At 48.3% G+C, this 26,109-nt stretch overlaps 1 protein-coding gene across 1 annotated transcript in view; it reads right to left on the bottom strand.

The window, feature by feature from the left end:
* The window catches only part of OPRD1 (opioid receptor delta 1), a 31,825-nt gene extending 6,224 nt beyond the window's left edge, over nt 1-25,601 (bottom strand). The window contains exon 1 of the mRNA XM_027059885.2: nt 25,187-25,601. Coding sequence (XP_026915686.1) covers nt 25,187-25,413 — 227 coding nt within the window. The 5' untranslated portion in view covers nt 25,414-25,601. The remainder of the gene's footprint in view (nt 1-25,186) is intronic.
* Between the last annotated feature and the right edge of the window lie 508 nt (nt 25,602-26,109).

Here is a 26,109-nt window from a genome sequence, read left to right as displayed (position 1 = left end):
CACGGAGACCATGCAGCCTCCTCCCTCCCCCACAATTCATCGTCCAGGTAAGTCAGGGTGCTCACTACAAAAGTAGATTTGCTCAGAATACTCTACGGCTTATTACTCTTCCACGACTCTCCATTGCCATCTGGATGAAAATCAGACCCCTCAGACTGCATTCCAATGGGGTAGACTCCTTCCCCATAGTGCCTTCCATGTCCCACCAGATCTGTAGTTCCTCAGATGCACAGTCTAGCATGTCCTTCCTGCTAAGGAAAGCCACTGTAATGGTTTGGTGGGAATCCTTCCAACACACACACACACACACACACACACACACAGATTTTTATAAAATTTTCTTTGCCAATGTAATGCAATTACAAATTACTTTGTGTAAAAAAGTCATATAGTACTATAAATGAAAACAGGTTCCTAACTCCTCTTTCCTGCTCCCCAAAGGCAACATTTTTAATATGTTTAATTATTCTTCTAGTGATTATCTCCATAATTCTAAGTAATATGCATAGTTGGCTATTTCTTAATTTATCAGTTTTAGACAGTATGTGTTGAAGTTTGTATCAGTTAAGCCAGGCTACACAGCAGTAACAAATATTTCAGTGGCTTCACACAATAATAAGTTTATTTCTTATCCTTTCAGAGTCCATGCAGTGTCTCCAGGACAGCTATATTCCATAAGGCAATGCCAGTTCGTTTCAGACTTGTGGCTCTGCCATCTTAACCCAAGTCCTCCTTGATTAACACAGAGGAAAAGAAACAGCTGCAGGTGACTGACCAGAACTAGTCACGTGGCTCCACCCAATGACAAGGAGTTGAGAAGTACAGTCTTCTATGTGCCCAGAAGCAAGGAAAACCAGATATTAGTGAATACTAGTAATGTCCTCCACAACCCCTAATACACTAGATGAGTATTAATTCTCTTACACTACCCAGCTCCATTTCCTGTCTCCATCCATTCAATATAGTTTTATCACAACTTCTAAATTTTTAGTTAAATTAAAATCTGGGGTATAATATCTCTTTTTTGGGGTTTACATTCTCACTACTTTATAGATATTGCCCATTGCTGAACCAAATGGTATACTATAATTAAGTTTATTTCTCTGTACATATTTTTGGTTTTCCTGGAGTTGACAATTGCCTATTTTTTCCTCATTTGCTTAGTTCTACGTACATATTGTGAAATCTCCTCAAACATTCCAGCAGACTTGTAAAATGCTTTTTCTACACAGTCACATAATCTATCAGTTCCTTTTGTTTTGCTAGTGACTCACCTCCTGGAATCTTCCTCCTCCCTTTTAATTTGGGACTAGTTGCTTTCTAGGCCAGCTGCATAGCTGTCCTCCTGTGCTGAAGAGCCTGATTCCTGGTTTGCAAGTCTTTTCTATGTTGGATAATGCCCTCACTTTAGTGAAACACCTCTTCTAGTCACTTCCTAAGAAAGGACACATAGGAAGTAAAATTTTATACCCTTTTTATACCCATTTACACATGTCTGAGAATGTCTTTATTCTATCCTCACTTCTGATTTGACTGTATATGGAACAGTAAGTTGGAAATAGTTTTCCACCAGAATTTTGAAGGCATGGCTCCCTCATCTTCTAGCTTCAAGTGTTGCCACTGAGGTATCTGAAACCATTCTGATTCTTGGTGATGTGTATATAATCTGTTCTCTCCACCTTCAAAACATTTAGGGTCTTCTCTTTATCCCTGGTATTCTGATATTTTGTAATGAGATGCCTTAGGGTGGTTGTTTTTCATTTGTATTGGTCCCTCTCATTCTGAAGATTCATGTCCTTCAATATGAAATATCCTCACTTCATATCTTTGATAATTAACTCCCTTCTGCTTTCCCTGGAATTCCTAGAAAATTGTCAGTCAGATATTGGGCCTCTTGATTGATCCTTTAATTTTCTTATCTTTCCTGTTTTCCATCTCTTTGTCTTTTTGGTACATCCTCTGGGAAATTTACTTTTCATTACCTCTCAACCTTTCTATTGACTTTTTTATTTTATTTTGGCTCTCATGTTTTATTTTCCCAGTGTCATTTCTCTTTCTTTTATTATTTCTTTTTTATATAGCATTTATAGCATCCTATTTCATGGATACAATATCTTCTCTTATCTCTCTGAGGATACTAATAATTTCTGTTTTGTATTTTCTTCTGCTCACTGCACTATTTGCTTCAAACATTTCTATTTATTTGTCTACTTTGGCCTCCCTCTTTTATCCTGGAGACTTCCTTCAAACATCTAGTGATATGTGACTAAGGTTGATCTTTGAGTAAAGCACTAAATAACTAATTGGCAGCTGTGTGTGTGTGTGTGCGCGCGCACGCACATGCGCACATGTGTGCATGTGTGCATCAGTGTGGGGCTCCTGTCAACTGCTGCGCCTCACTGTAGGGGGACTAAGCAGAAACCAAGCTTTTATATTGGGAAACATCTAAATATCAGTGTCAGCATGTCTCTTCTCTGGGACCTTGAGAAAAAGTCTTCTAACCTCCTGCCTGGGGAGCATACTTCTGGCTGTCAGGATTATGGTAGCAGAGCTGGAGAGGAAGTCTGTGGATCCCCCCACTTTCCGTTTGGTACCTCACTCTGATCCTTTCTGTGTCTGCTGGGCCCAAGTTCAGAGTTCCTCCAGATTAACTTGAGGCAAAAACCCTTAACCTCCTGCAGAGTGGAGCATTAGTCACCTGACTGTGCAGGGTACAAGAGTGGGGGGCCTAAGGGTCTCAATGCTCCCTCTATAGATAATCCATCCCCTGAGCCTGTTTTCAGCCCTATACCTCACCCCTGCTCAGCCTGGCACTACCCTTCTAATTGCTCTGCATCATTCAAATATGTGTTGACATCTCTTCAGGAACATAAACTGAGGCACAAGAGATGAAGTGACTTGCCCACAGTCACATGACCAGTAAGGAGTAGAGCTGGTATTTAATTCATGCAGTCTAGTGCCAACATGTGGTAATGACTTTTCTATACTGCCCTTTAGTGCATGTTACCTTCCTTCCTGCCCCCCTCCCCTGCCCAGAGTTAGTGAAAAAGTCAAGGAATGTGAATTCACTACAGGTTGAGGTTTGTTCACTCTTCCAACAGGTAGATTATTGATTAATAATCAAGCATCTTGTATGTTCCAGGCACTGAATAAGGAATACAGGAGTGAGGATGACAGTCTAGTTTCTTGAAATTTATGGTCTCAGGGAGGAGACAGACATTAAACAAATTGCTGCACTGATTAATGTACAGTTACTCACTATTATGGCTCTACCATGAAGAATAAGAACAGGGTATGGTCATGGACACTACCCAGAGGGAGTGTGAGGGGGGTTTGTGGAAGGAATCTGGCTTCGATTGGAAGGTCAACAGTGGCTTCTCTGAGAATGTGTGCTATGAACTGAATTATAAGAGACACTTGAGAGCCTGCTCCTCTCTCCCTCTCCTTCCCCTGCCCTCTCTTCTTGCCAAATGAGGACACAGAAAGAAAGTGGCCACCTAGAAGCCAGAAAAAGAGCTCTCATCAGAAACTGACCATGCTGGCACCTTCATCTTCCATTTTCAGCTTCCTGAACTGTGAGAAAATAAATTTCTGTTGTTTAGGCCAACCAGTCTATGGTATTTTGTTATGGCAGTTTGAGCTGATTAAGACAAGGTGACATTTCTACCAGGTTGGAAAGAATAAGGAGTCAGCCATGTGAAGATAAGGAGGTAGGTTGTTTTAGGCAGAAAGAACAGCATGTGTAAAGGCCCTGTGGCAGCAAAAAGCTCAATGAGCTGCAGGAAAGATCAGAAATTAAGTGTGACTAAATGGCAGTAAGCCCAAGAGGAAGCAACAGAAGATGTAGCAGGAAGTCAGCAGGGGTCAAGTCATGCACAGCAGGAAGTTTGGATTTTATCCTGAGTGCAACAGGAAGCCATTGGAGATTTTAAGCAAGAGAGTGATGTGGTTTGATTTGTGCGTGTTTCTTAAAAGATCACTTCGACTACTGTGTGGAGGCTAGATGAAGGGAAGAGCAAGACTGGGTGAGAGACTGAACTTTCTAGAAAGATAAATCATTTACTGCCCCACCCCTCAAAACCCTACTGTTGGTCTCTAATTTTTTTCCTATTTCAAAAAGCTGTAGATATGACATTAGATCCTTACCTTATGCCATATAAAAAAATTAACTCAATGGATGAAAGACTGGGCACCTGGGTGGAACAGTTGGTTAAGCATCCAACTGTTGATTTCAGCTCAGGTCATGATTGCATGGTTCATGAATTTGGGCCCTGCATCAGGCTCTGCTCTGATAGTGCAGAGCCTGCTTGGTATTCTCCCTTTCTCCCTTTCTCTCTCTCTCTCTCTCTCTCTCTCTCTCTCTCTCTGCCACTTCCCTGCTCATGCATGCATTCTCTCTCTCCCTCTCTAAATTAATTAATTAATTAATTAATTAACTAACTAAAAAAATGGATGAAAGACTTAAATGTAAGAGCTAAAACTATAAAGCTCTTAGAAGAAAATATAGGAGGAAAAGCTACATGATGCTGGATTTGGCAATGATTTCTTGGATATGACACCAAAATCACAGGCAATAAAAGAAAAACAGGTAAACTGGACTGCATTCAAATTAAACAACTTGGTGCATCAAAGGATGCTATCAACAGAATGAAAAGGTCCCACACAGACTGAGAGAAAATATTTGTAAATCACATACCTGATAAGGGCTTAATATGCAACATATATAAAGAACTTCTACAAGTCAATACTTAAAAAAAAAAAAGCAAACAATTGGTTTAAAAATTGGGCAAAAAACTTGCAAGAAATGCAAAAACTTGCAAAAAAACAACTGGATTAAAAACTTGGGCAAAAATAGACATTTCTCTAAAGATATCAAAATGACCAATAAGCACATGAAAAGATGCCCAACATCATTAATCACCAGGAAAATGCAAATCAAAACCACAATAAGATACCACTTGATACCTATTAGGATGACTACTATTAAAAAAAACAAACAAACAAAAACAAAAACAGAGGGATGTCTGGGTGGGTCAGTCAGTTAAGAGTCCGACTTTGGCTCAGGTCAGGATCTCACAGTTTGTGAGTTTGAGCCCTGAGGCGGGCTCTCTGCTGTCAGCACAGAGACTGCTTCAGATCCTCTGGCCCTCTCTCTCTGCCCCTCCTCAAAAATAAACATTAAAAAAAATGTCAAGTGTTGACAAGGATGTGGAGAAATTGGTACACTGTTCGTGGGAATATAAAATGGTGTAGCCACTGTGGGAAAACAGCAATAACAATTCCTTAAAAAACCTGAAAACAGGATTGCCATATGGTCCAGCAATTCCACTTCTGGGTACATACCCAAAGCATTAAAACAGGGTCTCCAAGAGGTATCTATATACATTCAAAGTAGCACATTCATAATAGCCAAAAGGTGGAAACAACCCAAGTATCTATTGACAAATGAATGGATAAACAAGATGTGGTCTATACATACAACAGAACATTCCTTTTTAAGGAAGAAAATTCTGACACATGCTACAACATGCATGAACCTTGAGGACACTGTACCGAGTGAAATAAGCCAGTGACAAAAGGGCAAAAACCTCTGTGACTCCACTCATAATGAGGCACTTAGAGTAGTCAGATTCATAGAGGCAGAAAGTGGTGATCAGGAGCTGGGCGGCAGGTGGGGGGAGTGGGGGTCTTATTTAATGGGTAGGGAGTTTCAGTTTGGGAAGATGAAAAAGTTCTGGAGACGGATGGTGGAAATGGCTGCACAACAATGTGAATGTACTTAACGTACTTACAATTCGTTAAAATGGTGAATTTTATGTTACTTGTATTTGACCATAATTAAAAAAAAAGTGAATCATAAAGTGCTGTTATTGTGTCTGTTTTCTAAGTTTAAGAGTGTGGTGTGGGAATCCTTTAGAACTTGGTTCCTCAACATACTTATTACTTCACCTCTCTGAACCTGTGTCCTTGTTGGCAATTTCAGCGTAACTGGCTTTTTAGGAGCAACACATGTGAAAGTATCTAGCTTACTGGCTGGCTTGTAGACAAGAACTGACAGCCCTTGGGGTTCTTTTTCCCCTGATACTATTCTGCTTTTTTCTCATAAGGTTCCCACTGGGTCCACCTCTGGGGGTGAGGAAAGTAAGCCTGGCAAACCTCTACTGACTGTAAGATGCCCTGGGAAATCCTTTGCTTTTCTTCTAAGTCAAAACCCTCCATTAGGTCATCTTGAATTACACAGCTGCTAGGGGAGTTTGCTCTCTACAAAGAAGGATAATGATCTAGTTTCTCAGTCCTCGGTGAAGCCCCCTTTCTACGAAGCACGGAGTGACCGGCCACATTCATTCCATAGCCTTAAACCCATTCCATCATCTGTCGGACAAGCCCCATTGGCAGGGAAGATCATCACCACCTCAATGTGATGGAGACCAGGTGTGCTCTGTGCCTGAAGCACATTGTCCATACATGCTCCTGTGCCTCTGGAGAGCTGCACTTCTCAGCTGACAAACCCCTAGTAAGAATCTTCACCCCCGGGGAAAGCCACGCACTTGGTTAGAGCGGCTGCTATCTTAGTGCCTGGTGCTCAGAAGGTTAAAACGCTCCCTCCTTCATGCAAGGCCTGCATGGGACGGGTCTGACAGCTTTGGGTCGGTTGTTTGTGTTCTTTAAGCAATATTCTCTGTGTGTCTTTTCCTTCATGGGCCAGGCACCATGCCAAACCAGTGACTGCATGACTTCATTTCCTTCTCACTGCAGCCCTGAGTGCTAATTCCGTCCTCACTCCACAGATGAGCTAAGATGGACGGCTCGCCCAAAGTCACGCAGCTCAAAAGTGCCAGCAATGGGATGCAGCCTTAGATCTGGTCTCTGCACTTTGCTGTTCACTGTCCCCCAGCCTCCCTGCCACCTGCACTAGCTCATCAAACAGTAGCCAGGGAGAGGGGCCCAGCCTGGAGGCCAAGACCAAGTGGAGTAAACGTCTGGACGTGGGCTAGCTCCACAGCGTCCTTCTGTTTTTCACACATTCCTGCACCCTGCTATGGTCTGGGAGTGTGGAGACAATCTGCTCACAGTCCAGGTGGGGTTGGGAGAGACAGACCCACAAACCTCAGAACAATGTCACAGGCACAATGGCGACACATGAGGAAGAGAGATCAATTCAGAACTAAACGTACACCTCTGGTCACAAGGGGGTGGCAACCAGCATTTACAGACAAGCACAATGTGCCGGGTCTTTCCCAGGCATGATTTTCCATACTTGTACACCTGAGTTTTGTTTCTTTTTCTTTTTTTTTAATCTTTATTTTTGAGAGACAGACAGACAGATTGAGAGCAGGGGAGGGACAGAGAGAGAGACCCAGAATGTGAAGCAAGCTCCAGGCTCCAAGCTGTCAGCACTGAGCCCGACGCAGGGCTCAAACTCACGAACCTTGAGTTTATGACCTGAGCCAAAGTTGGGCACTTAACCAACTGAGCCACCCAGGTGCCCCCCCCTCTTTTTTTTTTTTTTTTTTTTTTACTAGATAATAAACATTTATTGGACACAGAAGATGTGCCAGGCATGGGGAAAACATTTTCCATCATTTAGTCCTCCCAACACCCCCACAGGGTAGAAAGTATTTATTATTCTCAATTAACAGAGGGCAGTAAAGGAGCAAGGTTGCAGAGTCAGAAAGAGACTGAGTAGAGATTCAAATGGAGTGCTTTTCCCTGAAAACCCGGCACCTTCATTTTAACTTTGGTTTCAGCTTCTCTCCCAGGGACCCAAAATACTCTGTGCCCCCCTCAACTCTTGTTGACAATTAAAATATAAGCTCTCTAAAGGCATGGTGTTTCTCTTGCTCACCACTATGTATCTAGAACCTACAGCAGTTCCTAGTACAAATAATAATGTGCTCAAAACCCATTTGTCAATGAAATAAATGTCATTGTGTGTCTTCCAGACTAGACTGGGGCATCCTTCAGGCAGGAACTGTGTCCCTTCCATGCTGTATCCCAGGTCTCAGCACAGGGCCAGGTCAGAGGAGACACAGGGTTTACTGGAGGAGGCCCAGTGGGACGGAGGAGTCCAGGTGCCTAATCCTTGAAAGGAACCAGCCACAGACTGAAGAGCTCACACTGAGCCAATTCGTCCTCCCCACCTCCTCCTCACTTCTATTCTCAACCCAGACCAACCCAGGTTCCCTGAGGGACACTTGAGCCTGACCCTGTTTGCCCTGAATCTGAAGTGACTCAGATCTGCCGTGGCGAAGGGAAATGTCAGATCATTTATCCAAAGCAGCTAATTTGTTTCTAACTAAACGGAGGGGTATTTTCTCCACTTAAGACACCACAGCCCATGGGGATCAAAGTGGGGGCAAGAGACCTGAAAAGAAAAACAATTAACAGCAACAAGGTAGGAGCACCACCCTCAGTCCAATCCAACCTTGTGGCACCTGAGGGGCAAATCGAACAAAATGGCTTCAGCCTAGATCGAAACACATTTGGTTCCAAACAGCATGGTTTGCTGGAGTATTTAGAATCAATTTTGTTCCAAATGCTTTTTGAGATCTCAAAAATAATAGCTGCTCACTATAAAATGTTCAAATAATACAGAAATCATTTAATAAAGAAAATTTAAAACCACTATTAACATTACAGACCATTGTTACAGATAACTTGCAAACACTCATACCCTGTTTTATATAAATGGGATCTTGCTCCAATACTGTTACATAACCTGTTTCTTTCTCTCAAAAGTATGCTGTGACCATCTCTCTATATCCATAGATACAAATTAATATAATTTTTGATGACGGACTGTTATTCTAACCCAGAGGTCAACAGACTTTTTCTGTAAAGGGCCAGAGGGTAAATATTTTAGGCTTTCAGGCCACATAAGATCTCTGTTGCATATTCTTGTTTTGTTTTTTTACAACCCTTTCAAAGCATAAAAACTGTTTTTAGCTCAAGGACCACAGAAAAACAGACTGCAGGCTGGGTCTAGTCTCACTTATGGACACTGAAGCTCCTGCATGAAATAATTTAATAAATTCCCTATTGAAAGATATGGACGTTGTTTCCACTTTTTTGTTATTATAAATAATGTTGTGATAAACACCTTTGTGCACTCAGATATCTGTTGGTCTCCTTGGGAAAAAGATTCCTAGAATCTCAGAGCTGGAAGGAACCTTTACAGTGACACGGGCATTCCTTCTAAGGCACTCCAGACAAATGGCCTTGCAGTTTCTGCTTGAGTGTGCCCAGAGAGGGGGAACTCACCACCTGCAGGCACAGTCCAGCCCACTGTTGGGACGACTCACAGGGTAAGCAAGTTCTCTCTCTCTTTGTTGGAACTAAGGGCTGCCTCTTTTTCACCCAGTACTATTTTTCCCCATTCTGCTCATGGAATCACAGAATCTAAAACTAACCCTTCTCCCTTCTGACTGTTGGAAAATAGGAGGTATTAACAGTACACATCTCAATTGTGGCTCCGTCGGTTAAGCATCTGACTTCGGCTCAGGTCATGATCTTACAGTTCGTGAGTTTGAGCCCCATGTTGGGCCCCCCTGGGGCCTGCTTCAGATTCTGCCCCCTCTCAGAGATTCTCTCCCTTTCTCTGCCCCTCCCCTGCTCGTGCTCTCTCCTGTCTCTCTCAAAAATAAATAAACATTAAAAAAATTAAAAAGAAAAACCAGTACGCACCTCATCCAGCTGTGGTGAGATCAGAGCTAATACAAGTAAGTGCTCAGTCCAAGTGAGCTGTTATGGCCGGTTGGTTAGCTGCCTTCTCAGCATCACAGGGCCATACCTGAGGAGCCCTCAGGTACGCCCTCAGGTTACTCCTATCTGAGTAAATAGGATACCCTCCTCTTGGATTAACGGAGGGCCAGAGATGATGCAGGTAAGCCACATGGCCAGCACACAGATGGTGCTCAGGCCTGGCCTCCTCCCATCTTTCTAAGCAAGTAAGTGAGGCCAAATCCATTTTCTGTGGGATCTAAAACCTCAAATCCATTAACGTGGGCATATGCCCCAGCAAGCAGGGCTGGCCTCTGCGGACAGGTGTCCAGGTTTCTGCCTCGTGACTGGCTGCATTCTGCCCATACCCAGATGAGGTTTCCAGTGTTTCCTACCTCACCCATCACTGCTGGTGGGGCATCAGCTTAGGCTGCACCCCCTGTCACACAGGCCCCCAGGTGGGTCTCCTCAGCTCACAACTCTGTTCATCTCCTTCTCCTTCTGAACTGCTCCAGAAATTCCCTGCCCCCTGCACATCCGCACTGTGGGCCAGGGGCTCAGCAGACATACTGTCACCACCAAGCCTTTAATAACTGTGGTGGGTGGAATGGTGGCCCCGAGAAAGACACTTCCATGTCCCAACCCTTAGGGCCTGTGAATGTACTGAATTTACTTGGAAAAGGAGTCTTTGCAGACATCATTAAGGATCTGGAGATGAGACCATCCTGGATTCTCTGGGTGGGCTATAACGCCAGTGACAGGTGTCCTTGTAAAGGTGCAGACAGAAGCAGAGGCTGGGGTGATGCAGCCACAAGGCAGGCCTGGAGCCACCAGAATCTGGAGGAGGAGGAGGCAAGCAAGGACTCTTCCCAAGCGCCTTCAGAGGAAGCACCGCCCTGCAGACACCTTGTGGACTCTTGGCCTCTAGGACTGTGACAGAATACATTTCTGTTGTTTTAAGTCCATGTTAATTTGTTAGGGCAGCCCTAGAAAACTAAGGGAGGTGCAGCCCAGAGAGAAGCATGGCCTTTGGCACCAGGTACACCTAGATTTAAGCCTCAGCCCTGTCTCTAACTAACTGTACAACCTTGGGCAAGTTCTAACTTGTCCCGAGCCTCAGTCTGCTCCTCTGTGAACTGGGAATAATGATCCTTCCTCAGGAGGGTGTGGTGAGTACCAAATGAGTTCATGCTTATGATGTCCCTAGCACACTGCTTGGCACACTCATATCATAGTGGCTTCTCTTGTCCAGACAGGGGAAAAGGGCCCAGAATGATACCTGCTGACCTGCCCTGGGGGTCCTGGGCTCCCTCCTGGCTCCTGTGCTGGCCTTTGGTAATCTGTCACCATTTTGGTGAGACACAGAGCCCTGTGCTGGAACTTCAGCACTGGAAGAGGCTCTGATCTATAACACTGAGTTCTAACCTCCTCTCCCACTTTACAAATTGGGAAACTGAGGCCAGGAGAGGCAAAGACAGTTACACGAGGTTACGCAGAGTGTCAATTCTCCTGACTCCCGAGAGGCCAAGTTCTTTCTTCTCTACCAAGCTGTCCTCCTAGCAGCTAACTCTCAGATGAAGGGGTCAGGTGGCTGAGGCCAAAGGGAAAGGGGCGCTCCCGTCCAAGGCTTCAGCATTCCTGATGAAGGCCTGGGCTCTTACCAGATGCCCACATTCTAGGTCCCTGTGTCCAGTGATTAGCCAATGTCAGGGAGGTCCGTGGATGGAACCATCCCCCTCCCCATTATCATTTTCACCATCTCTATCACAGCAGCTACTCTGACTCAGTGCTTACACGGGCTTGACATAGTCTATAGAATTCTATCGTGACATTTACATAGATTACCTTGTTCAATTGCTCCAACAACCCTATGCAATTGCTCCATTATCATCCTTACACACAGGAGGAGAATGAGACTCGGGGAGTGTACTGGGTTGAATAGGTCCCCCCCAAATTCATGTCCACCTGGAACTTCAGATGTGACATTATCTGGAAATAGGGTCTTTGCAAATGTCATTAAAATGAAGTCATACTAGATCAGCATGGGCCCTAAATCCAATGTGACTGGTGTCCCTATAAGAGGAAGCACAGAGACATACACGGAAGGAACATAGCCATGTGAAAACAGATGCAACCACTGCAGAGATGCAGCACAAGCCTAAGCGATGCCAAAGATTGCCAGCAACCACCCGAAGCTAGGTAAGGGGGAATCCTTCCCGAGAGCCTTTGGAGGGAGCATGCCATGCCTGATTTCACACTTCTGGCCTCCTGAACTGTGAAGGATACATTTCTATTGTTTTAAGCCACCCAGTTTATGGTCATTTGTTACGGCACCCCTAAGAAATGAATACAGAGGGGTTAATCGTCTTGCCAGCCGTGGCCTCAAACACAGAAGCAATCAATGTCTGTTAAAATGGCTCCACTCCCCAGTTCTCCCAACAAAGGGACTTTTTTTTCCCTCCCATCGGGAATATAGAATGTTAGCACTGAAAGGAAAGGTGGCTGGTGAGAGTATTTACTGAGCACTTACTATGTGCTGGTTGTGCTGCTAAGTAAGTGCCACAAGTGTGTTCCTATCCCACTGAATCTGCACAGGAGGTGAGCATTATCCCCATTCCACAGGTGAGGAATGTTGAGGCTCGGGGGGTGAAGAAACCCACCAGAAGTCCCACAGCTAGGAGTGGCGGGATTCGGCCTTGGCTCCCACTGATTCCAGAACCCACTAGCTTAACCTCTACCCCATCTTCTTCTCCCAGTTTGTCAAGGTCAATCCCTCTGCTTTACAAATGAGAAAACCGAGGCACAGCCACAGCAGTGATCACAAAGGCTCGGCCCACTGTGGGGAATAAATAGCTTAAATAAAGCATCTGCCAGCCAGCCTGGGTCCAGTTGGGGCTCCCTGTGTTTGTAGACAAAGGACGGTTGCTCTTCCCGCTGACAAAACAAGCCAGGCTGGGCAGCAAGGGCTGCAAGCTGTGTCCCTGCCCACCATTTAACAGGAGTGGCAAGTCGCCAGAAATTAATTAGCTGTCTCAGTTTTGGCAAAGCCTAAGGAAGGAAAGTGGTTAATTATAACAAGGCATGTCACAGGAGATGATTAAAGGCTGGAACATGGAAATAAAGGGCCCTGAGTTGAACATGAGTTGGGGGGCAGGGAGGTCAGGTCAAGCTCAGCAATAAACAGAGCAGACACCTTGTGCAGTTCATGCTCATGTAAGCCAGGGAAGAGAAGCTCCTCTCCATCAGCCCAGCTCTGCTTCTGGCTTAACGATGGCTGGACCAAGGAATGGGGCAGCCAGACACAACAGAGGCCCCAAGAAAGCAGAGTTCCTCAAGTGTGGCATGTCAGCCCATGGGTCTCTGGAAATAGGACACATCCCTCCTACAAACACCTACGGACATGCTGCCTGAGGGTCAGACCCTAGGTTGGGGCTTCAGCTCTGAACAAAGGCTACTCCCCCTGCCCCACACCTGCTCATCTGAAGAGGGAGCGATGAGCAGTCAAGTGTTTGGAAAAATATGTGCGGACGGGGGACACAGGACACTGGTGGGAACACAGAGGAGGGGGGTCTGTTGGCCTGGGGGCAGCAGAGAAGGCTCCCTGGAGGAGAGATTTACTAAGCTGAGAGGCAAAGTGTTAATCTAGAGAGAAAAGAGGTCTGAGGTTCCCACACATCTTCCCTCTTGTCTTGTAGTTGGAGGATTTTTATTATAGATCCCAACTACTCCATAGAGAGAAGCTCATTAACAAAGTGTCAACTAGATATTTAGGAAACAGAGATGTCTCCTTAGGACCAGGGATTGAACGAGGAAATAGGATAGAAGATGAACGGGGCACAGTTCCCACCCTCCAGGAGCCACCAGTGTAAAATGGAAAGCAAACACCACATTACAACTAGAAAACACTGTGTCATGACCATGTGTGTCTCCCCTCATTCTATGCGACCGGCACGGACAAAGGCACTTGATTTACATCATTGCATTTCACCCTCACAACAAATGACTGTGGTGAGCACTATCGCTGCATTTGGCAGACTAGTGGACTGAGGCTCAGAAAGGCAGAGAAATTTGCCCAAGGTCACACTGCCTTTAGGTTGTAGTACCAGGACTTAAGCCAGGGTCTGTCTGATTCTATGATGATTAGTTTTATGTGTCAACTTGGCTGGACTATAGTACCCAATTATTTAATCAAAACGAATTTAGGTGCTGCTGTGAAGGTATTTTGTAGATGTGGTTAATATCTGCAATCAGCTGACTATAAGGAAATTATCCTTGGTAACGAGGTCAACCTTAAGAGCAAAACGGAGCTTTCCCAGGGGAAGAAGAAATTCTGCCTGTTGACTGCAGCATCAGCTGTTGCCAGAGAGCTTCCAGCCGGCCACCCTATCCTACAAATTTCAGACTTGCCTTGCCAGACCCCACACTGCATAAGCCAATTGCTTGAGATAGATGCTACTGGTTCTTTTTTCTGGCAGGACTATGTCTGATACAGACCTGAAAGCCCAAACTCTAGGCTAAGGTTGATGCTGGGAGCCACACACTCTCCTCACGAGAAAAGGGAAATGACACCAGCCACCATGCAAGCGTTGTAGAGGCTGAGATTTCACAAGGTCCCCTGTATGCAGCCTTATATCATTACCAAAGCACATGCTCATTTTTGCCATAGTTGTATGTGATGGATCCTTGAATTATTCTGATTCTGAGTCCTTCCATTGCTAAGTACATGTCCCACAATTCCATGTAAAAATATTGCACACCAGGTTGTCATTCTTAGTGACCACTCTGTGGGTGATACAGGGATGGTTCAGTTTGCCTAACCTGTCCCCGGCCCCCAAGGGATATGCTTTGAGGACAAGGGGCAAGGCAGGCCCTGTGCAGAGGACTTCACATCCATTCTCTCCTTTGACCCACACATATATTCCCACTTTGTTCATGGAAAGAAACTGACCCACAGAGGAGAGGTGCTTATCTAGGAGTTCAGAGTGCACAGAACCAGGATCCAAAGTCAGATATTCCAAAAAGCCTAGGTTTTCCACCTCTAGGCCTCAGACCATGCTGTACATTACTTAGGACATATCCCTCTACCTGACACACGGAATTTCACCTGTATTTTATTTATCAACAATTTATCATTTTAATGACTCTACAACTCAGTCTACCCTGCTCCGTGGCCTCTCCTAAACGCCAGCAATATACAAAAGTCATTTTCCACAGTTGGAATCAGAGGGTGTCATGAATTTGACCTTCTTCTCAGCCATTGCTTCACGGTCTCTTTGCACACGCAGGCTCTGGGAGTCACGGGGGCCACAGTTCAAAGGCTGACTGCCATTTATTAACTGTGGCCCTGGGCAAGTGAATTATCATCTCTGAGCCTCAGTGCCCTCCTCTGTCAAATGGAGAGAAACATGGTGCCAACCTCATAAAGTCGGGAGGATTAAATGAGATAATATACAGGAGGCACTCAGCACAGAGGTGGCCACCTTGTCAGCATTCAAGAAAGGTCAGCAGTGCTATTTCTGGTGTGAAGCCCTGTGGAGTCAATATGCCACGCTTTGCCATTGAACCCTCTCTTATCTGGGATGACAGGACTGAGCAGGTGAGGAGAGTGTCTTAGGACTACTTGCCCCTCCCAGCAGCATAGCCCGGTGGCCATGGGCTGGCCTCCACTTCCTGCCCTGCCTCTCCCAAGGAGGAATGGAAAATCACTAGATGTGGGGCTTTCCCAGCACTCCAGGAGGATGAGTTTTTGTAACCAAGGGAAACAGATCATCTCCATCTGTACTGCAGGGGCATCTGGGCCAGACGAAGCAGGTTTTCTCCCTCAGCTTAATCCCTGTCCCAGGTTCCCAAGAGCTGGGAAACCAGCCAGAAGACATCATTATTACCAACAACTTCCTGTTCCGGGCCAGGCCCTGAGCTAGGGCCATACATCATCTCCCTTAACCTTCACTGTTCCCTCTGCCCAAAACATTTCCACCCAGGGACAGGCCTCTGCTTAGTTGTCTCCTCCTCCCCAACCTCACTAGACACAACTGCAGCCCCGCCATTCTCCCTCCCCAGTGCTGTCTTAGTTGGCTTCATTGCCTATAGCCTTGGCCTTACACCAACTTATGTATTGTCTATCTTTTCCCCCACTAGAACGTCAGCTTCATGAAGGCAGGGACTGTGTCTTGATCGCTGTTACATGCCCAGCCCCTAGAACCATGCCCAGTAGGAGGAGGGGCTGCTGAATGTATGCCTGCCACAACCCCACGATGCACGTGATGGTCTATCATCCCCATTTTACAGATGAGAAAACAGGCTCAGTGAGGTGAGCCCAAGGGTGGATGGCCAGCAAGAAGCAGACCTAGGTTTGAACCTCAGTCTGTCTGCCCCTGACAGATGTGGCCACCTTGCCAGGTGCTAGCTCTGCCCCAGGAATCTTGGACTTCTCTGGGCCCGTGAGATGTTGTCAGTGGCCCCCAGGCCAGGCTGCCCTGAGCAGGAACCCACTGCCCTTGCTCCTGGGTACAGCTATTTCTAGATACCCTTTGGCTCGCCCTTAGCCCAGTTAATCCCAGGTGTGGAAAGAGATGCAATAAGGGATAAGGGGTTAGGAAAGGCAAGTTCCAGTCCTGCCTTGACCACTAACTCAAGAGACACTGAACCTCTCAAGCCTCTGTTCCTTCATTTTTGTTTTTATTTTTTTAAGTATTTTTCAAATGTTTATTTTGAGAGAGAGAGAGAGGAGAGAGAGAGAGAGAGAGAGAGAGAGAGAGAGAGAGAGAGAGAGACATGAAACGGGGAGGGACAGAGAAAGGGGGAAAGAGAATCCCAAGGAATCTTTGCACTATCAGCGCAGAGCCCAATGTGGGGCTTGATCTCACCAACCATGAGATCATGACCTGAGCCAAAATCAAGAGTCAGTTGCTTAACTGACTGAGCCACCTCGGCACCCTGGTTCCCTCATTTTTAAATCGGAGGGGCTGAACTTGACATACAGGTGGCAGAAGATAGGGTAATGGTTAAGAGTATGGGCTCTGAGATCAGAATGACCCAATTTCAATCTGACTCTGGGCCTTTGAGCAGGTTGTAGAATTTCTCTGTGCCTCAAGTTTCCTCATCTATAAATGTGGGCAACAAACTCACCTCATATGGGTCTGGGAGATTAAATTGGGATACTGTATATACATCTCTAAGCAGACTGCCTGGCACAAAATAAGTAAAGAGAATCATCATCCATGATTCAAAGCTCTAAGCCTTGGTGAAAAGGTTACCTCTGCAGGGGAGAAGGGGGTGCCGTCTCCACCTCTCCCTGTGTTGTGTTTATTAGATGGGGCTTTTTGACCTCACAGGACTTTGAAGTTTGAGTTCTTTCAATTTATCAAGACTCAGAAAGCTACAGAAGACAAGACTCTTTCTGTACACACCCGCCCTGGCCAGAGACAAAGCTGTTGATTTCTGCAGCTGCACTGGGAGCTATAAATCAATAGAACCCAACCCAGACACCCCATCCCACCCCATATCCCCCAGCTGGTAACAGGGCTGCTGCAGCCTGCATGATGGTAAATTGCTCATTTAAGCCAGGCTTTCTGCTCAAGCCCACGATTATCCCTCTTCCTGTGCATGTTATGATGTTCTGGGTAGCCAATTGGATTTAAAGGTCCCAGGACTCGGAGGTTAATGAAATCATGCCTTGCCCTTGCACAGCTTCCAGGCATCATCTGCCAGGAAGGGGAGAAGGGAAATCTGGGATCACAGCATCTCTGAATTTCAGATTTGGGAAGAGGAGCCTAAAATTACGTTTATCTTTTCTCCACCCAAATCCCCAGTGCCATGCCTCCACCCGGTGGTTTTCCAGTGTCCTCTTGCATACCTTCAGAGATGGGAAGCTCCCTACATTACACAGCAGCCCGCACCTTCTTGGAGAGCTTTGACTGTTAGAAAATTCCTTGTAAAAATAATAAGAGGTGTGCACAAATGTAAGTGTTCAAGAATGTTCACAGATGCATTGTTTAGATTGACATAATATTGGAAATAACAGAAGTCCCCCCCAAATAGAACACATTTATACAATGCAGCCATCAAAAAAGTATGTTTTCAAATAGTGTTGATAACTTGACAACATGCTTATGAAATAATGTCAAGTGAAAAGACAGCTTACAAACTACTGTATATAACATGATCACTATTCCAATACTGTGATCCTGATGTTATTAAAACACACAGACACAGAAGCAGAGAGAGAGAGAGAGAGAGAAAGAGAGAGAGAGAGGGGGAGAGAGAGGGAGAGATGGGAAGGAAATACACCAAAATAACAAAGCTTTTCTCCTTTAGTGAGATTAGGGGTAATGACTGTCTCTACTTAAACTTCTCCATATTTTCTGCAATAACTACTGTGTTACCTCTACAGCAAAAGAAAATTTTTAATATTGAGCTAATAAAACTTCCCTGTAAGATCTACCCAATAATTCTAGTTCCTCTGGGGCTTAATAAATGTTGGTCGAATGAATGAGAAGCAAGCCTTTGAAATAGACACGATAGAAAATGTTCACTGAAAACTTGCCAAACGCCTAGTTCTGTACTGAAGTCCTTCACATCACGCCTCATAAACTTCTCAAAACCACCCTATGAAGGTCTAATGCTACTCCCATTTCACAGATGAGAAAACTGAGGCTCAGAGAGGTTGTGCATGTATTGCCTACGCTCACTCACTTAGGAAACGGCACAGCTGGGCCATGATCCCAGGTCAGTCTTGCTCTGATGTCAGGGCTGTCGACTGCTGTCAGCCCACACAGAGGCCTCGGAGATTTGCAGACAGCAATCTGCCAGTTCTTCCCTTGCTCTAACTAGACGTTGCCAGCTCTCGCTCCATGTGTCTCATGGACAGTGGTGGCAGAGTGGACATGGAGTGCGTTTGGAGTCAGAAAGGCCTGGGTTTGCACCTTTCGGGCTGTGACAGCCACCTGCTCCCTCTGAGTCTCCTGGTCCTCATGTGTAAATAAGAATCTACAGCCCCCATTGCAGGGCTGCAGAAACCTCTGGCACATAGCAGGGCTCAGGAGAGGCTTCTTGGTGCCCTTGGTGACTCTGGGCCCACCCCAGTGGATCTGTGAGTTACATGCTCCCCAGGGAACGAACCCAAGAGCTGGAAAAGTGTCAGGCTGGGGGCAAGGCCAGGAGAAGCAGTGGAACACGGGCCAGGGCAGCCGCTTGCCTTCCCCGAGGTCTCACCAGGGCTCACCTGGCCCAGCCTCCGGCCTTCTTGACAGTCTGACAGCATTCCATTTTAGAAAGGGGACAACTGAGGCCAGGGTTTGATGACCCATTCAAGGTCCCACAGCTCTCTCCTGTCACCCTGAGCCAGCCTCTCGGGTTTCCCTGCACTGAGGCCCTCCGCCTCCATCCTGCCCCGTGCCCATCCACACCCAGTGCATCATCCTCTTGAACACCATTCCGCACAGATCACTCTGAAGTCCTCTTCACCATGACCTGTGACTCAAAGCTCCCACATTTCCCACTATGGTCCCCTTCCCGTGGAACCTGAGAACCCATCCAGCCTCAGCTCCCACTTTCTAGACCTGCAGCCTCTGGCCCCTAACACAATCATGCCGCCCTGTCTCCAGGCCTCTCCTCAGACGCACCTCATCCTCCCCACCAGAGCAACTCCCTCCAATTACCTGGGGCTGGGCCATGTTGCTCTTTGAACATTCCTCTAACACTGGGAATTGTGGAAGGCAGAGACCAGCCCGGGTGGATGCATCACTGGCTCCAGGGCCTAGCCATGCTGAGGACATCTACTTGCAGGGCATATGTTGCTTTTGTCCCTGAAGCCTCTCTGCTTTCACAGCCCCCTGAGCCCCTGATACTCAGCTCAACCACTGTGACATTCCCTGCCCTCAGCAGCTCTCCGTCATCCTGCAAACCTCTCTTTGCTCTTGCTGTTCCCTCTGCCTGGATGCTCCACCCCCACCTCTCCAAGTAGCCAACTGCCATTGCTGCTTCGCGACTCAGCACCACTCAGCACCCGCAGTACCTCCTCTGGCCAGGTCAGGGGCTTGCCCTGGACTCCCCACAGCTCCCAGAAGATTCGATTGTCCCTGGAGCTGTAACTAAGGGGCGGGGGGTGGGGGATGCTGGGGAACATGGCTGTGTTAGAAGCCAGAGGCCAGGCTGAAGCTTAAGCTGAGGGTCTGGGCCATGGGACCTAAGGCTGGATAGACCCGGAAGGGGTCAGCATCAGCTGATGCTTGCTGTATGAGTAAATGGGCAGACGATTCAGGAAGCAGGAAAGAGCCCAATATGGAAAATGTAAATAATCAGGTCCCACAGTCATGCTCTGTCCGCCTGGAGCAGCTGCAGGGGTGCTGGTTAATCATAGCACCTGACACACACTGAGGGCCTACTATGTGCCAGGTGCTGTGCTGTGGCCTTTACATGCATGAGCTCATCTAATTATCCCCAAACCTATCCTGATCACCCCAGTTTCACAAATGCAGAAATGAGGCTCAGAGAGGGTAAGCTGTTTGCCCAAAGCCACACCACTAGGACATGGTCGGGCTGGGATGGAGACCTGGCAATACCTGATCCCCAGATGTGACCTCTACCACTGCACCATGTCACCTCAGTGGGATCTCTCCTGGCCTAGGGACCCTGGGTCCACAGACCCCAACCCAGGCAAGAGAGGGGAGGGAGACAAGAAGTTAAGGGCCTCCAAAAACAAGATGGGGACTCAGAGCTCCCAATCCTGCAAAGTTGACACTTTAACACCTATCCCAGCAACCCCTGGCACCTCAGTAGTAGAAAGAGGGGACACCCAGAACCCATTCACCTGTCACAACCCTGCCCCAGTCCATGCTGTCTGGCCCACCCTCCTTTCCCTGCTCTGCACTGCAGTTAGGATGGGAGGGAAAACATGATGCTTCACCAATATCAGCGTGTCATCTTTAGGAAAAAGGTGTTTATGAGTCAGATACTATGATCCACATTTTGCAAATGAAGAAATTGAGGTGCAGTGTGGCAATCCAATTCATTAAAGATCTTAGTAGGTGGCAAAGCCCGCACTTGATACAGGAGTCGTCAAAAGAGACAGGGGCCGAGGGCGAGACCAAGTGGCAGAAAAGCACATGGCCTAAAACAGTCACGAAGAGGCAGGCTGGGCTAGTTACATGCAGCGGGCAGGGTGGGAGAGGTAGGGATGGTCTAAGACACACAGCAGGGTCCAAACCCCCTGAAACCAGGATCTGGGAGAGGTGCAGGCAGGGAATCAGGGCAGGCTGTGGAACAGACAGGAGGCCATGTGGAAAAGCATCAACTCCATTCTCCTGCCTGGATTCTGGGGCCGATGAACCAGGAAGTCCTGGGTCATGCAGAGGGAGGATAGACAGGGTCACCTGTCAGAGATGGGGACCTGCTAAGCCCTTCACACTCTGGCCTACCCAGTGAGCCACCAGTGGGAACTCCTGGATTCCAGCCCTGCTCAGGACACTGACCACCCAGAAAGAGGGGCTGTTGGGAGACTGCTCTGAGGACCCACAGGGCCACCATACTGGCTGAACTCACACTGCAGGACTAAGGGGCGATGCTCTGCCTGGGGACTAGATGTCCCCCCAAATCCTGCTCATATTCACAGAAGCCTCGGAAGCCACAGGCCATTTGTTAAGAGCACAATTCCCAGACACCCCTCTCATGCCTCTGGAAGGATGAGTGGGTTTCTCAAACAGATGCGTGATGTAGGGAAAGGGCCAGAGTGTGGGGGAGGCAGGACTGGAGGGTGCTGCGTGATGTGGGATTCCAAGAGTCTTTTTTCTTAGCCCCTCATCCATGTCAAGCTTCTCATCAGGGGCTCCTCTCTTTGTTTCTTTTTTTTTTAATATTTTATTTTTTGAGAGAGAGAGAGAGAGAGAGAGCGCGCGAGTGGAGTGCATGACTGGGGGAGGGGCAGAGAGAAAGGGGGACAGAGGATCCGAAGCAGGCTCTGTGCTGACAGGCTGACAGAAGAGAGCCCATCTTGGGGCTCCAACTCACAAAGTGTGAGACCATGACCTGAGCCAAAGTTGGACGCTCAGCCGACTGAGCCACCCAGGAACCCCCCTCTGTTTCTTATTACCCCCTCCTCATCCTTCAGCTCCTCAGAGACACACATCAGGGGCTCCCAAAGCCCCCCCCCCGCACCCCCCCGCACTGTCTCATCGCCTGCTACAATTACAAGTCTGTTAGATGACTAGCGGATGATTGTCATTTCTCCCACCGTGAGGGCAGGGATGGTGTACTTTCCTCACCATTGTATCTCAGCATCTAGCACAGTGTACCATAGAATTTTCTTGAATGAGTTAATTCTTTTCATTCCTTTGCATACAGACGATTCCTTTCTCAAAAGCAGTAAATGGCTCAGCTACAACATGTTAATCCTCACCACAGCCCCGGACACATTGTTCTTATTCCCACTTTACAAGGGAAGAAATGAGCTCCAGAAAGGTAAAGTCAGTAGCCCAAACACACAGCAGGTAAATGGCTTTGAACTCAGGATTCCAACTTAGATATGTCTGGCTTCAGAGCCCCACCTCTGCCACTGTACCAACCCGCTCTCCCACCCTAAGGGTTTCCCTTTGGAAACCTACCCCTGCCCTCAACTGCTGGAGCTCAGGACTGGCACGCAGAATCCATTCCTTCAACCATTCATTCATTCAACCAATCAGCTAACTCACTTTTTGGTTGTGCCAAGCCCTGCATGGGGTGGCAGGAAACCAGACAGATCAGGGGCCTCTCTTCAGCGTGGGCTCCCTTCTCTCCACTGCTCTCAGGACTTTGCCAGCAGAAGCAGAGCCCCAGGCAGCTGCCCTACCGTTAGTCTCTCCATCAGTGAGGGAAGAATTAAGTGCCAGCCCCATCATCACCCCTCCCTCCAAGGACAGCACCCTAAACTACACAGGCCAAAGAATGTGTAGGATCACAATCTTTTTGTCTCCATTGTTCTCTGATGATTCTAGGACAAGAGGAGGAACAGAATTCTGCCCCCTTCTTCCGTGAAATTCTTTGACTGTCCTCTACCCCAGACAGTTCTGGAAAAAGTTCTAGACTTGGAGTCACAAGACCAGGGTTTTCGCTCCAGGTCTGGAGCTAGCTGTAGGACCTTAAGTCATCCTGTGTCTCTCTGAACCACAGATTCCACATCTGTAAAATGGAGGCATCATATTGAGGATCTGATGCTTATCCCACAGGCTTATAGGTGAGGATTAAATCATTCAGACCCAGAGATAGCTATCACATAGATGATTGGCCCAGGAAATGTCTTAGCAACATGGGGACCTATGGGGGCCAGCTATATGGCTTGCAAGAGGCATTCGATGATGGGATTTGGGGAAGGTTGGTTGGAGCAGCCCTAGCAAGCTGAGCCCAGAGCATACGCTGAGGGGACCCTCAGAAGTGAGAGGCCTTCCCCCGGCTCACAAGTAGTGGGGGAGATGTGCTCATCGGCCCAACATCCAGAGCCCCCGGAGAAGAGGCCGGGAATGGCACTGAGCACATTGACAGGGCTCTTCCCAGACTCCAGCACCTAGAGTTCCCCAGAGAGCATACGTGCCAGGCACCTGGAACTCAGAATTTTAGCTGCCCTCAGGCCCACTTAGGACAAGTACCTCCTTCTTTAAAAGGCACTAGATTCCGAGGCATCTGGAAAATTCCTCCTCTTCATCACACAGACAGCTTCCATTTATCGGATCCAGGCACCAGGCCAGCTGCATTTTATATGTTTGCTCACTGACACTTCCCAAAAACTCTGTTGAAGAAGGTTCTATTATTACCCCATTCAAAAATGAAGAAACTGAGGCTCAAAGCGGTTAAGTAATTTCCCCAAGTCACAGAGCCATTTCGTGGCAGAGCTGGGATTAATACTCAGGTTGGCCCCACTCTAAAGCCTGTACTACCTCCAAAGACAAGGTGAGGAGAATGATGAACAAAAATGCACAGCAAAGATCAATCCTGCTGTGCTTGGGGGAATTTTCCCAGGGTAGCTGGTAATGAGTCATTGAAAGCACAGGAGATTCTTGTGCCCTCCACTCTTCCTGGGGGAGCGAAGATTCCTCCAGAGATAATTGATGCCAAAGCTCCCTCAACACCCACACACCCATCCGATGCTCCAACGCACGTGGCCCTCCCCTGCAGAGACCCCATACTCTGCAATTCAGACTCCAGAGATCGGGTCTCCATTCTTCAGACAGGGAAAATGAGACAGATGGGGCAGATGGTGTGGGACAAGGGGACTGGGGTGCCCTCTGTGATGGGCATCAGTGACTGAACTGAGACCACAGTTCACGTTCCCAACCTCTGAGTCCACAATCTGCCCTCTGCCCTGCTTGGTGGCACCACAGCCCAGAGAGGTTTAGGGCTGTGCCCTTGGTCAACCAGCATGGATGACCCATTTCCACCTAACAGTAAATACAAGGGCATCTTTGTTGTTATAAGGATAGGAGGTTCCTTTCTATCCTTTTTTGCCCACGTCTGAAATAGCAGAACTGGGTCAGGAGGCTGCTGCTTCCAGGCAAGCCGATGATGTTTTAGATTCTCTGAGAAAGTCCCAGCACGCTACATAGACACCAAGAAGAGAACTTCTCTTCCGGAGGCAAAAGCTCAGCTCGACTCCCACCCAAATAAAACACCGTTGCCTCTAGCAGAAAGAAAAGCCTGTTAGAGAAGAGGAGAGAATGAAACAGGGCATTTGTGAGGAGCTGAAGCCTCGCCGAATCGCATCCAGACCTGGAGCCCAGATGGCCACTGAGAAGGGAAGCAGATTACTACCTGGCTGGCCCACAGCTGCTGCCCCCTGCACCCAGGAACCACAGGCCCTCCATCAGCAAATGCACACACAGGGGAACAAACACAAAGATCCGAAGCCACTCCGGATGCTCTCCTCCCCCGTGGGTTTCAAAGATTTGACAAGAAACAACACAGTCACGGGCTCATATAGAGAGAAGCACCAACTGACAGTGTGGGACAAGCACACACCAACACAGGAACCCCAAGAGACGGGCATCAATGGGATTTGGTAAGTGCCCCCACTGAATGGTGCAGATACACAAGCACTCCCCTGTCCCCCGACCAGCACAGACAGCTGTCTCCCCAGAAGCCCGCCCCCAGGACGTTTTTAGAGGTCCAAACATTCAATACATTTGTACCGTCACAAACACAGAATCACCCACTCATATACTGACAGACCACTAACTGTCGCCAAACTATCCCACATAGCCTAATGCAGAAGCAAGGGGGGCGGGGGCGCGAACAAATGATCAAATGTTTAGACACACACACACACACACACTCTCTCACTCTCGGTGTCCGTCTCTCAATGGAAGCGGTCTCCTAACTGGCCCCCGGGCTCCCCCTGCAGGAAGTGCGGGGGGGGGGGGCCGGGGAGCCCCGGGTCCGAGGTCAGGGGGCCGGTCCCCGGTCCCCACCGTCACCCCGGGGTGCCAGCCCGCAGTGGACTCACCGGACGATGCCAAACATGACAAGAACGTTGCCCAGCAGCCCCACGGCACACACGGCCGAGTAGAGCGTGGTGATGGCGATAGCCAGGGCGAGGGACGAGGCGCTCCGGGCGCCCGGCGGCCCCGACGCATTGGCGCCGGCGCTGGGGAAGGCGCTGGGGAAGGCGTCTGAAGAGTTGGCTAGGAGCGGGGGCTGCAGCTCGGCGTCCGCAGAGGGGGACGGCTCCATGGCGGCCGGTGCCGCGTCCCTCCCCGCCGTGCGCCCTGGGCGCAGAACCCCGGTGCGAGGGACGCGCCGAGGGCCAAGGCCGGGGCCCCGACGCCGCGGGCTGCAGCGCCCGGGCCGCCGGGCTGGCCCCGCGCCCCCTCCGTGCGCCTGGCTTCCCGCCCGCCTGCCCCCGGCGCCCGCCCGCTCTCCTCGCCCGGAGCGCTCTGAGCGGGAGCCGCTGCGGGCTCCTTGGACGCGCCCGCCGCGCGCACCACGTGGCCCGGAGGCGGCCGCCAGACTGCGCCCGCGACCGGGGGCGGGCGCTGCACCACCGGTTTAGAGCTGGGCCGGGGAAGCTTCCCACTCCTCCCTAGGGATGCTCCGCGGGTTCGGGTGCACCCCTACCCTGGACGGGGTCACCTCCTCACCCTTTGCCGCTTTGGAGTCAGAAGGACCTGGATGTGAATCCCACCTCCGTACACTAGCGAAAAGTGACCTTGAGCTAGTCACTTAAGCTCTCTCAACCTCATTTTCCTCGTCTGTAAAAAGAGGATCATCGGACCACCTCTCTCAGAGGGTTGTTGTGGAGATTGAGAGGACTGGAGTAATGAGTGCCAGGCACAGAGTGTTTCATAAACATTATTAGCCATGATATTCTTGCATCCCATTCATTTGTTCAACAGTTATGTTGGGGTTCCGAATATAAGAACCGGGTGC

Source organism: Acinonyx jubatus, chromosome C1 (genome assembly GCF_027475565.1).
Source record: "Acinonyx jubatus isolate Ajub_Pintada_27869175 chromosome C1, VMU_Ajub_asm_v1.0, whole genome shotgun sequence".
In the NCBI taxonomy this organism is placed as follows: Eukaryota; Metazoa; Chordata; class Mammalia; order Carnivora; family Felidae; genus Acinonyx; species Acinonyx jubatus.
The sequence above is the reverse complement of the archived record's forward strand: the minus strand, read 5'-3'. Positions and strand labels throughout refer to the sequence as shown.